The following is a 15,501-nucleotide window of genomic DNA, read 5'->3' as shown; positions in this document are numbered from 1 at the left end:
TCCCGTTTCGGAAAATAGTGGTCAAATATTATATTCACTTCTTTTTCATGTATGGTATTTCTGTATTGAGAAAATGTTATGGGTGTTTTAAAATAGAAACGGATTATAAATATAGAGAGGTCAAATATTATATTCAGTTCTTTTCATGTATGGTAGTTCTGTATTGGGAAAATGTTCTGCGTGTTTTAAAATAAGAAACGGATTATACATTCATTTGTTGCTTGTTTTTTTTCATTTCACTTTATTAAACAGAAGTGCAAAAAGAAAATACTTTCAGGATTTGCTGTCAACAAACTTCTTTTTCGCCATAACTTGGCCAGCATCTTGTCGCCCCCTGGTGGGCGTTGATGTGCATTAGTGAAGGTGCTCCAAATCTTCTTCGCCCATTTGTTCGGACTAATAGTGAAAATGAAAACCGATGGCTTGACAAACCCACCTCCGAAATAATAATAATAATTTGCTGTACACTTATAGGATGGCTTTCGGAGCAAAACAGAATCAAGCGGTCTCAGGATTCGCTAATAGCTGGCCACTTGCACAAACGTAGATTGGAGTGTAGGAACTGTCATCGTGCCATGAGCTTCTCAGGTCACCTGACACTCAGCTTGGTCTCGTGTCCATTTGCAAGTCAACGTGCTTTTAATGTTCATTTAGTTTTCCCATCCTTCCGATGTGATTGTCTTTTTTTGGTTGTGCTGGATGGGAGACAATTGCTGCTTGCAAGTATGTGATTTGATTTGAATTTCATTTCATACAAGGATTTCATAGGGCAAAAGAAGCCTAGCCGTGCCCAGCATCAAAGTCAAAAGGTCAGAAGCGCCTTGGCGCGGCGTGGAAGCTCACCCGAGCCCAAATGACGGGATCGGGATCAAAGTCGCGGGATATCTTTTTTCAGGTGAAAAGCAGCAGGTGAATACGTTGGTGTCGGCCGGGAAGTCCGCCGAAAATTGTCACCGACCAATACTAGGGGAGCGAGACGGGGCAAAGGTGGGACCCGCCCGCGTCGGTGCCGTGGCTCGGGTCTCTTTGGCGCCAACGTGTCCGGCTCCCCGCCGGCGACTCTACTCCGGTTGGCCCGCCCGCTTATCGCGGTTGTTGTTGTCGTCGTGGCGGGCCGTGCCTCCCTCCCGCAGCGCCCGTGGCGCCAACTTCTTCTTGACAAAGAGACTCTGCAGGAATCGCTTCCGGAGGGCGGCCGGAAAGTAAGCGCCCACCAGGTACATGAGGGCCACGCCGGGCCCGGCAAAGTAGCGCGCCCGCGGCCTGGGCTCCAGCAGGGCCCGCTCCATGGCGTCCACCACGGGGCCCAGGTCCGGGTCGGCGCAGCGGGCGAAGCGCTGGAACAGTTCCTTGGTCTCGCCCACGTAGTCCGCGCCAAAGTCATCCAGGAGCTGCGGGGGGAGGGAAGCCAGAAGATCCCGGTGGCGCGCCTCCCAGTAGGCCGCGTCGGAGCACCGACCTGTCGGCCGGGGGCGGGGCGGGGGTTAGCGCGCCGCCCTTTATCCCGTTGGGACCGGCCCGTCGGAGGCGGGGCTTACCCGTCTTGTAGGAGGCTGGCAGTATGGTGGAGACGTGCACCCCCCACGGCACCAGCTCCTGTCTCAGCGTGTCCGTGAACAGGTTGAGCGCGGCTTTGGAGGCGCCGTACGCCGCCAAGCACGGGAAGGGGTGGTCGCCTGGAAACGGCACACAACAGCGTGAGGAGGCGGGACCGCCCGGAGCGGCTAGCTAGTTAAGAGCAAGCGCCCTTCTCGGCGGAGGCGGCGGCGGCGGCGAGCGTACCGGCCGGACTGGAGACGGTGACCAGTCGCCCCTTGTGCCGTCGCAGCAGCGGCAGGAAGGCTTTGGTGACGTCCAGCGTTCCGAAGAAGTTGACCTCCATGCAGCCACGGAAGTTGGACATCTGAGACAGCTCGACGTCGCCGAAGTTGATGCACACGCCGGCGTTGTTGACCAGAGCCCAAAGACCTGAAGGCCACAAACGGGCCGTGAGATCCACAGATGGAAATTTTGTCACGCTCTTGAACTCTGCCTCTTTTCGCCTGGAACATTCCGTTCCAAAAGATGACAATCTTTCCTCGTGCTGTTCATTTCGGTTCGCTGGCGCTTAATCTGGCCTCCAATCTTGTTTCATTTGGAGCATTTACTGGTGACTTTTGCCCATTTGGGGCCATTTCACACGTAATAAACACTGGTGGAGGATGGCCAATCGTGCTTAAATTGACACCTATTCATGATGGCAAGGGTTCAAAAGTCAAAGGCACCCAAGGGAGGATCTGAAAGCCCCAAAGGAAATTGCTCCAGACATCCAAAAATAGTTGGAAGGAAATAGAGGATCTCAATTGGCTGGACATTGGTCTCCTGGCGCCCCGCGATTGGCCGCCCACCAAAACGAAGGAAGGAAGGAAGGAAGGAAGGAAGGAAGGAAGCAAGCGGAGGATTACCACGTACCTCGGGAGCCCAGCTCCGCCGCGACCCGTTCCAGCGCCCCCTGCACCTGCGCCGGCTGCGTGATGTCCAGCTGCACCAGCGCCAGTCGCTCCGAGCACGTCCCCCGCAGCTCTCGGGCGCCCTCGCCGTCGGCGTCCAGGACGGTGGCGAAGACGCGGAAGCCCAGCGAGTCCAGGCGCCGCGCCGTGGCCTTTCCGAAGCCCGAGTCGCAGCCTGCCGGAAGCGGGGGCATTGAGCATGGTCACTTTTAACTAGCACGTTTAACTAGCACGCGCCGTGCCACGACTTCCCGCGCAAAGTGGAGGCGGGCCATGAATTTGGCCCGACGGAGCGAACCATCTCCTCAAAACGGCTCGAGAAATGAGGATGGGATGGCCACGGCAGAGCGTCCACTTTGCCGGGAAAACCTTGCCCCCGCCAAGATGGCCGCCAGCCCCAGGCCATCTTGCTAGGGGCAATCGAAGGTCCTTTCTGCCTTTGTTGACAAATTGAAACCAGCGGATGGATCCTAACTGCGCTAGGGGGAGGGGACTTGGAGGCTTTGTGTTCGTGTACATTCCCGCAAGGAACCTTTTGCCACTGGTCAATAATTAAAGGGTCCGCGCAGGTGTGTAAAGTTGAAGCCGTAAAGGAGGCAATAAAGGCGCACGCGCACGTGCACATGCACGCTTTACGTCGCCGGGCTAGAGTTCAATTGGGGACAAATGCAGCTGCACTTGCTCTATTTGTTTTTCTGCCAGGTGGGTGACGTGAAACAAAGTGACGAAAGAAAGTTGTGGCTTTCTCCCCAAAAAGTTTTTCGCCGTTCGACAACGTCAAGACAGCGACGTCCGAGTCGTCGTATTTTGGAAGCCTCAGAAAAAAAGTGCATGAAAACGAAAAACTAAAACAAAATCAATCACAGCAGATCGTCCTCGTCCTATAACGACGTGATTATTTTTCTTGGCTTGGGTTCGGGTTAGGCGTGGTAGTTTGGCGCTTGCCTTTCACCGGTACGATTTTTTTTTTGGGGGGGGGGGGAATCTGTCGGTGCCATTGACCGCGATACATGTTCAACGGCGTGGATCTTACAAACGAGGTTGAAATTCTTTAGAATTCGAAAAAGAAAATGCTCTTTGCATGCGCACGGAGAGGATTGTCATTAGCGCACGTGTATCAACTGAGTGTGTGTTGTGTGTTGCGATTGGGAGCCAAAGTTGGGGGAGGTTCGAGTGGACGGATGGACGGACGGGCGGGCGGGCGGGCGGGCGGGCGGGCGTTCGAGCTGTACCTGTAATGACGACGACCTTGTCGCCGGCAGGCAGCAGCTTTTCGTGGGGAGTCGATCGTCGCGAGGACGACGTCTTGAGCAGCAGCAGCCGCCAGGCGGGGGCGGCGACGGCGACGACGAGGGCGGCGGCAGCGACCCCCAGCACCGACGCCCCGCACACCAGCGCCCACCACTCGTCCATTTGGTTCAAACTGACAGACGGAACGATTGATCGAACGAGCGAGCGAGCGAGCGAGCGAGCGAGCAACTTGGTCTTTGGTGGTCTTTGGTCCTCTTTCCTTCTTTCTTTCCTTCTTTCTTTCCTTCCTTCCTTCCTTCCTTCTTGTCCTCGCCGAATGAACGCCGATCAGACGCTCCGCTCGCTGTCTTTATAGGGCGCCTCGCCCCTCCCCCCCTCCACCCCCGAAAAATAAACTCACTTCTCCACAAGTACTCCAAGTGTGGCGTCCTATCGCGGTAAAGCCGCGCACAAATTTGGGCGAGTTGAACTGCGCGTTGGCATCCAATCAATTTCAAGTGGGAGGGCTGCCAACCTCCCACGTCAATTGCATTGGACCCTAAGCGCTCAATGAGGTGTTAAGAGAAGCACGAATCACATGACCTACCCACCTTTGGTGGCCGGCCCCTACAAGCGCGAGGGGCGCCCTTCCCGTCAAAGTCAATCTAGCAGTGGTGGGGCGTCAGGGCCTTTAATGCCTTCTCTGCTGGCCTAAGAAATATCGGAATCATATATTATATTTTGTCCATCAATACTATAATAACCAATCAGATTTCGAGTTGGTAACACCACGATGCATTGTCGCAGGCGTATGGATACGTCATTGCCTTGTCGCAGGCGTAGGGATATGTCACCGCTTTCACCAACTATGATTGGCTAGTGATTAGCCAGAGCTACCAAACTGTATTTGGAGCGGCCTGCACAAGCAGATATATTGTTGTGTTGATTCAAAGCCATTTTCAAGACGGACTATGGCAGAAATACGACAGGACAAGCTCGACTTTCATCATTAGCTTCGATGGTGATAGAAAAGAAGGAAGAAAGAAAGGAGGATGGATATTGTGTACAGTTCAAAAGGATTTTTGCTGAGTAAAATATGGCTAACCCTAACCCTATTCCTAAATAATATTTCAATTGTGGGCCAATTTCTGATATCTGAAAAGCTCCAGTGTTTGTATTTAAGATCCAGTGTTTGAATTTAATCACTAAATGCTGCTAGGAAGTGGATTTTACCCCATTTTTGTGCAATTTTTGCCGTTTCGCGTATGGACGTATCGACGTTCATCGTTGTCTTTTTCCCGGTGAAATGATACTCTGGTTCTGATGTCTAAAAAGCTCCAGTATTTGTATTTAATCAATAAATGCTGTTTTCGGCTGGATTTTACCCCATTTTCGGGCAATGTTTGCCGGTATGCCATTGACATTCATCGCCTTCTTTTCCCGGGAAAATCACCCCCCGGCCCGGTTGTAATGTAGGAGGCCGTGCTTCTTTTTCAAGTCAAGGACAAGAAATGGATACAAGTGGGCATTTTTCTTTTTTTCCCCGCAAAATATTTCCACACACTGGTGGCTGACGCAAAGATAGAAGGGTCGCAGTCAGGGCGGTGTGGACCGGTGGGGGGCCGTGGAGGAGAGGGGGTTACCGGGGGCCGGGGGGGGGGGGGGGGTGCCTAACACCCCGCGAACACACACGATTATTTGACAGCGTATGCGTTATGTCTGGTAGAACAGCGCTGTATAAGGTTTCACGCGCTCGCACGCAGGCCGAGCGATCGGGGGGTGCGAGGGGGGTTGGGCGATAAAGCCATGTTTTACGATAATGCGTGAAGGCAGAACGCTCGGGATCAGAATGTTCCCGTTGTTGACGGAACGCTCAATTCCTCTCCTTTTTATCGGCGTACTAAAACCTCTTGGGCGATCCGCACGAGGTCGTTCACAAGGACGCCGCCGTCCGCTCAACCTGGCGCTCGTACCGGCGCTCGTACTCGTGGCTGAATTAACAACCATTCAAGTTGTATTCACGTGCAACGCTCACCACTTTCTCACGCGCATCAAGCTTCATTAATATTGCCACTCATTTCAAATGAAATGGCTTGCCTCTTCCTTGCACCTGCCTTTCGCTTTTATATATTTTAGATATTGAATGATACAAATGAAAAAGGTTCTTTGCGCACTGGAGATACGTTCACGCACTTCCGCACTGCGACGAACTGGGCAGAGGAAGATGGATGCTAGGTGAGCTGAGTTCTCACAGCGCCAGGCGTCGGTATTAGCGATTTGCAGACATGTTGGTATGTACCGTTGTTTGTAACTCGAATGTTCGTAAGTAGGGGAGCGTCTGTATACTTCCGCGTGAAGTCACGGAGCGCCATCGACGGCGCCGGACGTCCGACGCCTTCGAAGGGATCCAACGTCCGTTGGTTTGCCGGCGGCCCGAGGACCCGTCGGGCTCGGACCGGCGACGAAGACAAAGTCGACGAGGTAGGAATGGAGTTTTTTTCTTTGGTGTTTTGAAGTGACGTCGCCGATGCGGGGGGGGGGGCCGAGGTGGCCCTCGAACGCCGCTCTTCTCCTGGCCGGTCATTCCGGCTCACGTGACTTCCCGGAGCCCGGAGCTCCCCGAATAAATAAAGCGGGAGGCATTCCGTCCAAGGTCCAACATTCCCACGTGGACGGCAGGGGAGTCTTTTCCTCTCTCTTTGGCGAGCGAGCGAGCGAGCGAACAGATGTCGGCCGATGGAAACCTTGACGAGACGCGACGGGAACCGACGAGATGGGACGGGACCATGCTAATCCGCCGGCACGTGACTTTGCCATCTCCGCGGGCCCCTCTCCGTCCCAACGGATTGGCCGCGGCCGGCCCACGGGTTTGGCGTCGCCCGTTGTCAGTGGCGGGCGACGGGACCGGCTTGGTTTTAGGCTAGCGGCGTGGCGGCATACGGCGGCCAGATCCAGCCCGAGTCAACACTTTGGGGTCCGTTCCGCCTTTCGCCTTTCGCTCAGTCACCGCCCGCGATCCTTGTGTGGATCAGTGGGATGGAAAAGCTTGGCAAAATGAATGGGAGATCCACTTTAGACCGCTTTGATTTCTCTCTACGGGCAATTTTCAACAGGAAATGAGCGCTAATGGACCCGAAATGAACAGGAATGTGAGCCCAAGTCCAACAGGAAGTGACACGTCGTTAGCGGGAACGGGAAGTGACCCGAAAAAGGTTTCGAGACGCCGCCGAGCCCAAAATGGTGAAAATATCCTCTTTATTTGATTGTTGTATCATTTCCTTCTTAAACTTGGGTATATTGTTGATTTAAAAAGGGGGCCAAACCATGGTGGAGCAAAGGAAAAACGTACATACAACAACATATTTTTGGCTCAAAAGGGGAAAAAGCCCATTTTCCGGGTGGACAGGTGCGGCGGGCGATGCTGGGCCGGGTTGCCGGGACAACCGCCCGGGAAATCCCTGGCCCACTGACCTCAATCGGCCGCTAAGCGGACCGCCGCCAGCTCGCGTGCGGACGCCGCCGGGACAAATTGTCCTGCGCCGCGACGCTTTGATTGGCCGGCACGACAAGAAAGCTTCCTTTCCACTTTGGCTTTTCTGGAGAATAATCCCTTCTGAAAATAGGGAATATTCCCAGTTTTTCTCAAAAACTTTTGGCTGCGTGGGAATTATTCTTCTCTTACGGGCACTTTCTCTTGATTTTGGGCTATGTTTGGAGGATTTGGGGGTGCTTCCCGGTCAATTTGGGGGGGGGGGGGGTATTTATTTATTTTTGGGGGGCATCCGAGTTGTCAACCATTAGGAGAGAACGCTAATGTTTGTTGTGCCACTGGAGATGAATAGAGCCATTGAAAATACTCACGCTTCATTTCCTGTACGCTTTGGTCCATTTCGTGTCACGGATGGTGACCTAAAAAAAAAAAAAAAAACAAGAGGTGGCTTAGTCCTCACCTGCGCTAGCGCACATGCTAAAGAGGCACGCGGGTCGTCTGTCACCTACTTACGACGGTCTGGTCGCCGACGGCCGGTCCGGTCCGGTCGGGTCGGGTCGCCGGACCCCGACGGCCGAACACCTTTTGCCCGAGGACGAGGACGGGCGGGCTGGGCGGGCTGGGCCTTTTGCTGGCTAATGAGGCGTGCCGCCCTCACAATGCCTTGTTTACCGCTGGGGACAATGCCTCGTTTACCGCCGGCCGCTCATGCCTAACGGGGCGAGACGCCCGCGCCCATGGCGGACGTCCGCTGGCCCGGTCGTCCTCACGCCATTGGCGCCGGTCTGCGCTTTCCGCGGTGACCTCCCCTCGCTCCCGGGGGCGCCGATGGACGGGAACTGGATGGAGATGGGTTCGCCAGAAAAGGGAGGCGGGAATGCCCCCGACGTCGGGAGGAAGAGAGCCAAAATAGACAGCGAGTGACTCAAAATGCCACAGTCCACTTTAAATAGAGTGGACGTCCGGAAGCGTCCACGGCAGCCGACGGGGGAGTAAATCTTCCCAAACTGAACTGAGCCTCAACAGGAAATGATCCAAAATGCACAGGAAGTGACCCGGACATGGCAAGAAATCAGCAGGAAATTATCCAAAATGCACAGGAAGTGACCCGGACACGGTGAGAAATCAGCAGGAAATGGTCCAAAATGTCAGCGGGAAACGCTACACCCCCAAAATTGTACTTTGAGCCACCGGGGAACGCCGCAAAAATGGACCCCAAGTGACGGCGCCGGACGTCCAAACGGGTCGGAGGACGTGTGCCGGGGCTCGGGCCCCCGGTGGCCAAAAAATGACCCCGCGGCGACACACCCGGAACGACCCGGCAACCAAGGGGAAGCCACCGGAAAACGTACGGCGAGACGGACGAGAGAGCGACACGACGGGACTCGGGGCCGGCCTCAAAGTGACCCCGCACCCGCCGGGGCGTGAACGAGGGTGCCCGGGGAGGCTCGGCCGAGCCGGCCCGAGCTGGCCTGAACTCGGCCTCCGGCCCAATTCGAGGAAGAAATGTTTCAGGAACACGCTGTTCTGGGAAAGGCCCGCGTGCAAGTGCCTGCCTGGCCTGGCGTGGCCTGGCCGGCCGGGTGAGAGGCCAGGACGGCCAGGCCAGGCCAGGCAGGCGCGTGCAAACAAAGGCGGCTTTTGTCCCGCAACCGGAAGAGGGAGACGCCACGGGTGGGTCGGCGGCAGCGCATTTTCCAGGCGCAAAAGAGCAGCGGCTGTCACTCTCTGCCAGGAAGGAAGGAAAGGAGCAAAAAGACTCCAAAGCCAGCGCGCTTCCTCTCTCTCTCTCTCTCTCTCTCTCTCTCTCTCTCTCTCTCTCTCTCTCTCTCTCCCTCTCTCTCTCTCTTTCTGTGCTGCCGCCACCGTCGCCGCCGCGTCGCCACTAAATATGGCAACCTTTCGTTTCTGACCCGTCAGCACTCCTTCCACCACGCGTCGCATTGAAAAGCTGTGGCGCGACTACGACCATATCGTGGTTCGTCCCCGTCAAAGCCCTTTCCCAGCACGGTGACCTTTGATCCTGGCGTCCCCGCGACGCCACCGGCTCTCCCCTTTCCCGTTGCCAACCGTTGCTTTGGGGCTACTTTTCCTTCTCGCATGGGTCAAATTTGGACGGGTGGCTCTGAGAGCTCCGTACGTGACAGAGCGCGCCTCGGCGCCGGCCGCGTGCTCCGGCCGGCCCGTGTTTACGGTGGAAATTTCAAAGGAGGCCACTTTAGGAGTACGTCGCTTCACCAGGTGGCCCAGATGAAGGCCCAACGGCCACTCCCTCCGTTTCCTGTTTACTTCCTGCCGAGGAAACACCCAAAGTGACCCCCAAGCGCACGCGCGATAAGGACACACCAGTGCACAAACGGAGGTGGAAACACACACACGCACAATTACACACAGACTCCGGCAAGTCCACGGAGACGGGCAAAAAGCAACAAAGAACGACACACAAACGCAGGGTTTGTGACGTCAACAAAACATGAAAGACTGGCGTGTCGAGGTTTGTCTTTTTGGCATTTGGCTTTTGCAAAGCGCCTCAAAAGAATGTGAGCGAAAAGGAACTCTTTGCCTGCCCTTGATAGGCACGGACGTTCAATTTGTTTGGACGACTCTGCAGGAGTCGGACCAAAAAGAAAAGAAAAAAAAAAGAAAAGCTCCCCATCAGCGGTTTCCCCCTACGGCGCCCCCGTTAAGTGTCAACAGATGTGTGTCTTCTGGCAGCTCCGACATTTCCCCGCGGGAGTTTTTTCACGTCCGTTGCCTATCTCTCCTCCGTGCAGGTGCCTCCCCTGGAGGAGGGTGAGGGGGGTACCGGGGAGGGCCGGGGGGGGGGTTCCAGTCTGGGCCGTCTTCGTTCAAGACCGTCCGTCACTGTCGAAATTCCCGCGCTATTTGATCGGAAGCACACGGGAGGGCGGGAGGTTGGGAGGTGAGTTACGGAGGAAAGATGGGAGAGAGAGAGAGAGAGGGGGGAGGTAGGGGGGAAGGCAGGGAGGGAAGTCTTGGAGGTCACTTGTAAAGATGGGAGGATGGGAGAGAGTCAAGCTGGGCTCTCAGGAGCCAGGATGGGAGGTCCGCAGCTTGTTTCCATCAGAAGACGGGAGGTGAAGGCAGCATATTTGAAAAGCCCACGGGACGTCGATCCGGATCCGGACTTGACTACACGACCCCAAGCAGGGCCGGGGGCCGAGAAATGTCACCATAAGGCCACCAGGGGGAGCGCCAAGAAAGACTTCCAAAAAAAAAGGAGACACGCCGAGACGTTCGCCATACGGCCACCAGGGAGCGCCAAGAAAGCCTGACACAAAGTGACGGGCCAGGTCCAAGACGTTCGCCTTGCGGCCACCAGGGGGAGCGTCAACAGTCTTCCCCCCCCAAAAAGGTGACGGGCCGGCCCAAGACGTTCGCCTTGTGGCCACCAGGGAGAGCGCTAAGAAAGTCTTCCAAAAAAGGAGATACGCCGAGACGTTCGCCATGCGGCCACCAGGGAGCGCCAAGAAAGCCTCACACAAAGTGACGGGCCGGCCCAAGACGTTCGCCTTGCGGCCACCAGGGGGAGCGTCAAAAGTCATCAAAAAAAAAGATGGGCCGGCTTTTCTCGTCTTGTCCCATTTCACAAAGAGCGGACAAAAAAAAGCTTCTTGGAGGGAGCCAATGAAAAGAGGAAAGGGAATAATCGCGCTTGAGCGAAGCCAGCGACCACGTCTGGATAAAAGCGTTCCAGCCTTTTGCCCTTTAGCCTCCCGACGACCGTCGCCACCGCCGCCGCCGCCGCCGCCGCCGCCGTGTCTCCGAGCGGCCTTTTAGAGCCGAGTACTCGGTTGTTGTTTTTCTAACGACAGACGGCGACGGATGTCCTAATGGCCGAAAAGAGGGGGGAAAAAAAGCAACTTTTGTTTGTCTTCCTAACATGCCACGCTGCCCGCCGGGACCTTTTCATAAAGCGGAAAGCCGCGACCGGTCGCCGTCGATGGCGGGGATGGCCGGGGGTGGAATAAGCAGTCATTGAGGGCCGCTGTTGCAGCTTTATTGTTCAGATACTTGAACCCACGGGGGTTGTGCGGAAACAAGCCGCAGCTGACGGCAATCCACTGATTGCACTTGTAACATAGCAGACTGGTGGAAAGCATTCCTCTTTTCGAGGTTGGAACGAAAACCCCCGCAGCCACTGCGGGCGGCACACGGTGGAATAGTTTGAACGAGACGTCCCATCATCATCTGTCCGAATGAAGAGGGATCCATTTTGGAGAGGGGGATCCATTATTCCAATGAAAAAAAGAGTCCACAAAAAAATGCATATAGAGAAATAGGGAGCATTCTAGGAGCTAACATTTATTTCAAATTAATACTTGAAGAAATAAAAGATTTTTAAAAAGAACTATACGTGTTTTGCCATTGAAAAGCCCCGAGGAGCGCTTTGGACAGCGGTGACGTCGCTTAAGTCCAATTGGATTGGACGTCTATTTCCCTTGAGAGGCCTTTCCATTTGTTCTTGGAGGCCAACCACCGTCCCCGAAAGGCTGCGTTTCACCGGCACAATGTGGTCGGACGACGTTTGGTTTCCCGAACGAGGAGTCCTTTGAATTGGCTTCTCGTCGGCCTATTTTCCGTCCCTCTGCGGCTGGAGGGGATTGTATCAATGGCGACCCCCAAATGGAACTCCCCTCCCCCTCCGACGAACGCACGACCTCCCGGCGGCCCGCACAATGGCGCTCCATCCAGAGCTTTTCAGGAAAATAAAAGCCTGCTCCCGGCTTTATGTGGAATATTTCTTTTCAGGGGAGAGAAAATGTCAAGCCCCGCCCGCCACACAGAAAGCACTTTTTCCTTCCTTCCTTCCTTTCGCAGGCTGAAAAAGGTCAGCAGAAGCGTTGCTTTTAGTCTTTGTAGATGGCGCCACCCAGGAACTACTATGGCCATATATATATATAATCAGTGGTGGGCCGTCAGGGCCTTCAAGGCCTTCTCTGCTGGCCTAAGAAATATCTGAATCATATTATATTTTGTCCATCAATACTTATTATTTCAAATAGTCTGTTAGCTTCCTTTTTAAAATAGTTTTTGAGGATTGGATTGATTCGTTGAAGGCGCTACGAGAAAATGCACGGACCGCCACTGATATATACACATATGCATGGATTTAATTGTAATTAGAGCACCTTTTTTTTCTCATTTGAAAAAAAACACCAGGGATTCTCAATCAAGAAATAGTTTTATTTGAAATAAATAGAATGACTGTGATTCAAATGGTCCACAATGTGCATTTTCTGAATCCAAATGACATGGAAAAAATCCCTTTCTTTCTAACACATTGCACAATATTTATACATTTCCATAAAGAAGATTGAGAGGTGAAGACTGAAAGAAAAACACGCCACGTTTGCCACCGTACATGAATTAAAGGATCCATCTTTCAGCAAGTGAAAGCTTTTTCAAATTTCCAAGTAAATAGCGTGGGATAGCTAGCTAGCGCCTTGTCCAAAACACAGCAAGATGGCTTTTTTTCAAATATAGAAAATCAAACGGTGGTACATTGCACAAACTGCCACGATATTCAAGGTCCAAACAGACAAACCATTCAATACATCATGAAATATTCCACGAAAAGAACAAAAAAAAACACAGACGATGACAAACTAATACGTATGACTGTTTGCTAATGACGCGAGTCATCATAATCATCTTCGTTGTCGTCTTCATCATCATCATCATCATCCCTATTCCAAATTTCCAAAGACGCCCTTTTGGCAAAGGAATTGACTGGCGGCCACTCCCTCCAACTTGGTCTTTTGGAGATGCAAATGCAAAAGTCCAAGTCAGGATTAGAGCATTTTCTCGTCCCGCTCCCACGGGACGGGGTCCGGCGCCTCCTCCGTCTGCGTGTTCCTGCGCCCCGTCCAAAAGTGCTCCACGTCCGGGAAGGTCTTGTCCGCGTCGGCGGCGGTGGCGGCACTGGTGGCGGCGGCGGCGGCTCCGTCGCTCGTTCCCATCTCCCTCCCCTTCCCATCGGCCTTCCCCTTCCCGTGGCCCTTCCCCGCCCCGTCCCCCATCCCCTTCCCGTCCTCCGTCCCCGCCCCGTGGCCCTCGGCGGTCTTGGGCTTTCCGCGGCGGAAGAGAGCCAGCGAGCCCCGACGCAGGTCGTCGGACATGGCCAGCATGAGCGCCGGCGAGAGCGCGGCGCCGCCGTACACCAGCGCCTGGGCCAAGAGGAAGACCCCCGCGGGGGGGCGGCGGTAGCCCAGCCGCACCCAGGTGAAGACGCCCCACTCGGGCAGCGGCAGGAGCGCCTGAGCGCCACTCAGGCTCAGCAGCAGCAGCGTCACCTGGGGCCCACGCCGGGGGCCACGCCGGCCAAGGGGGCCGGGGGGATCGCCCTCCAACGCCCTCTGCAGGCTGGCCGTGTAGCGGGCCAGGGACCAGAGCGCCGGGAAGGCGTAGGCCGCCGCCGGGTAGATCTTGTAGAAGAGCGCCACGATGTGCGAGGCGCACTCCGGCGGCCGCCACACGCAGAGCGCCGGGGCTCCCGGGTCGTCGCCCCGCGTCCGCAACGTGGAGAACATCATCTCCGGGAGGGAGAGGGTGGCGGAGAGCAGCCAGGCCGAGGCCAGCGCCCAGGCCACCCGGCCGCCGCCGCTGCTGCTGTTGCCCTTGGCATTGCCGGGGTCGCCGTCGCCCTCGCGGTCGCCCTCGTCATCGGCGTGGTCCCGCCTCGGCCCGTGCTCGGCCCGGGTGCCCACCGCCAGGAGGAGCGTCTTGGCCACCAGGCACGAGTGCTGCAACCAGTCGGCAGTGGCGCAGGCCAAGCGACCCAGCGTCCAGGCCTGCTTGTAGGCGGCCAGCGCCCGCGCCGGCGCGCACAGCAGCAGCAGCAGCGCGTCGGCGGTGGCCGCCGAAGCCAGCACCGCCTTGGCCTCCGAGCCGCGACCCGCGCGGAACTCCCGCGCCAGCACCAGCAGCGCCAGAAGGTTGCCGGCGGCGCCCGTGGCGCACGCGCCCAGCAGCAGGACCGGCGCGGCGCTCCGGAGATGGTGGCCGTCGCCCAGGAGCTGCAAGCCCCCCGCCGAGTCCACGAAGCTGCCGTTGGGATCGGCTTCCATCGCGCGCCGTCCCGTCCCGTCCCGTCAAGTCCGCTCGGATCGGACGGAAAGCGTGCGGCTCGGGTCGGGTCTACAGCGTTTGAACCAGCGCGCGTCTCGGGGGAGACGCTGACCGTTCGGCCGGTCGCCCGAGTATTTCAGGGACGGGCGGCGGGGGGGTGGGGCTGGCCCTTCCTCCCGGGTGGGGCTTGTGATCCGCTTGATGCTGCTCTCTCGCTCGCTCGCTCGCTCGCTTCCTTCATAAAACTGGATGACCGACGTATAAAATAAGATGCTCTATACAGGAAATTGGCCACCAATGAGCCAAGTTCAACAGGAAGTGGCCTGAAAATGTCCCCAAAGCAACAGGCGCTGACCAAAAGATTCCCATTATGGCTTAAAATGAGCACAAGTCAACAGGTCACGAACGCCACCGCCCTGTTTTGAGACGCCGTCATTAGAGCCCGACACGTACGTTGACATATCCGTCCGTCCCTGCCGGTCACTCGCTAATTGGGAAGCGGCACCCCCGGGCTGCGTCGCCTAGCGACCGGCGCTCTCGGAGGAAGCCACAGCCTTTGAGCGGACGACCCCTCCCCGTTTTGTGGTGGCCCCCAGCCACAAGGGGTGTGCTCATTCACGCTAACGTCGCTAAATTAGCCATGACGACCTCATTTACATACACTACATACATACCACTTTCATCTTTTTTCTTCCTTTCTGCTTTTTTGATCTCCCTCATTTTGGAACGATCAATGCGCATATGTTGATGAAAACTGTATTTGTGATGTTAAAATGGATGAAAGCAGAAAGTAAGACGGTCGACCGTGGAGTCGGTTTGATGGCGTCGACGTCCCGCTAAGAGCTAAGAGCTAAATGAGCAGCGGCAGCCAAAGCCAAAGGGCACCTCCGCAAAAACAACAAATAATTGATGACGGCCTCTCGCCGGGAGGGCCTTTTCATTTGAGAAGCCACGTTCCGATTGGTGGGGCGGGCGGGCCGGCCGGGGGCAGAGGGACGGGAGGGTCGGCAGCTTCCCCCCTTTTTGTGGTCTACAGCTCATCTCTCGGTGCCGCTAACGGCGCTAGACGTCCAATTCCTATTGAACGGGAGGAGGCCAATGTTCATTGGTCGCCTCCCGGGTCAGATATTTACCGTTGAGACGCTTCCGTGCTTTTCTTTCTCTCAAGTTCTGGTCATTCAGAACCTTCGGATTATATCG

The 15,501-nt window shown here is 55.7% G+C and overlaps 2 protein-coding genes across 2 annotated transcripts; both read right to left on the bottom strand.

Annotated features, from left to right (window-relative positions):
• Positions 1 to 213: 213 nt before the first annotated feature.
• On the bottom strand, positions 214 to 4,115 carry LOC144065774 (11-beta-hydroxysteroid dehydrogenase type 2-like). Its single transcript, XM_077588889.1, has 5 exons — positions 3,722 to 4,115; positions 2,452 to 2,664; positions 1,783 to 1,968; positions 1,539 to 1,676; positions 214 to 1,459 (listed from the first exon to the last, which is right to left on the bottom strand). The coding sequence occupies exons 1-5, from the start codon at positions 3,900 to 3,902 to the stop codon at positions 1,062 to 1,064; spliced, it is 1,116 nt and encodes a 371-aa protein (XP_077445015.1). The 5' UTR covers positions 3,903 to 4,115; the 3' UTR covers positions 214 to 1,061.
• Positions 4,116 to 12,403: 8,288 nt separating this feature from the next.
• On the bottom strand, positions 12,404 to 14,409 carry LOC144066823 (G-protein coupled receptor 151-like). Its single transcript, XM_077590185.1, has 2 exons — positions 13,278 to 14,409; positions 12,404 to 13,214 (listed from the first exon to the last, which is right to left on the bottom strand). Exons 1-2 carry the CDS (start codon positions 14,298 to 14,300, stop codon positions 13,026 to 13,028), a joined length of 1,212 nt encoding a protein of 403 aa, XP_077446311.1. The 5' UTR covers positions 14,301 to 14,409; the 3' UTR covers positions 12,404 to 13,025.
• Between the last annotated feature and the right edge of the window lie 1,092 nt (positions 14,410 to 15,501).

The sequence above is a fragment of the Stigmatopora argus genome, chromosome 2, assembly GCF_051989625.1.
Source record: "Stigmatopora argus isolate UIUO_Sarg chromosome 2, RoL_Sarg_1.0, whole genome shotgun sequence".
Lineage (NCBI taxonomy): Eukaryota > Metazoa > Chordata > Actinopteri > Syngnathiformes > Syngnathidae > Stigmatopora > Stigmatopora argus.
Note: the sequence above shows the minus strand (reverse complement) of the source record. Positions and strands in the feature narration are given on the sequence as shown.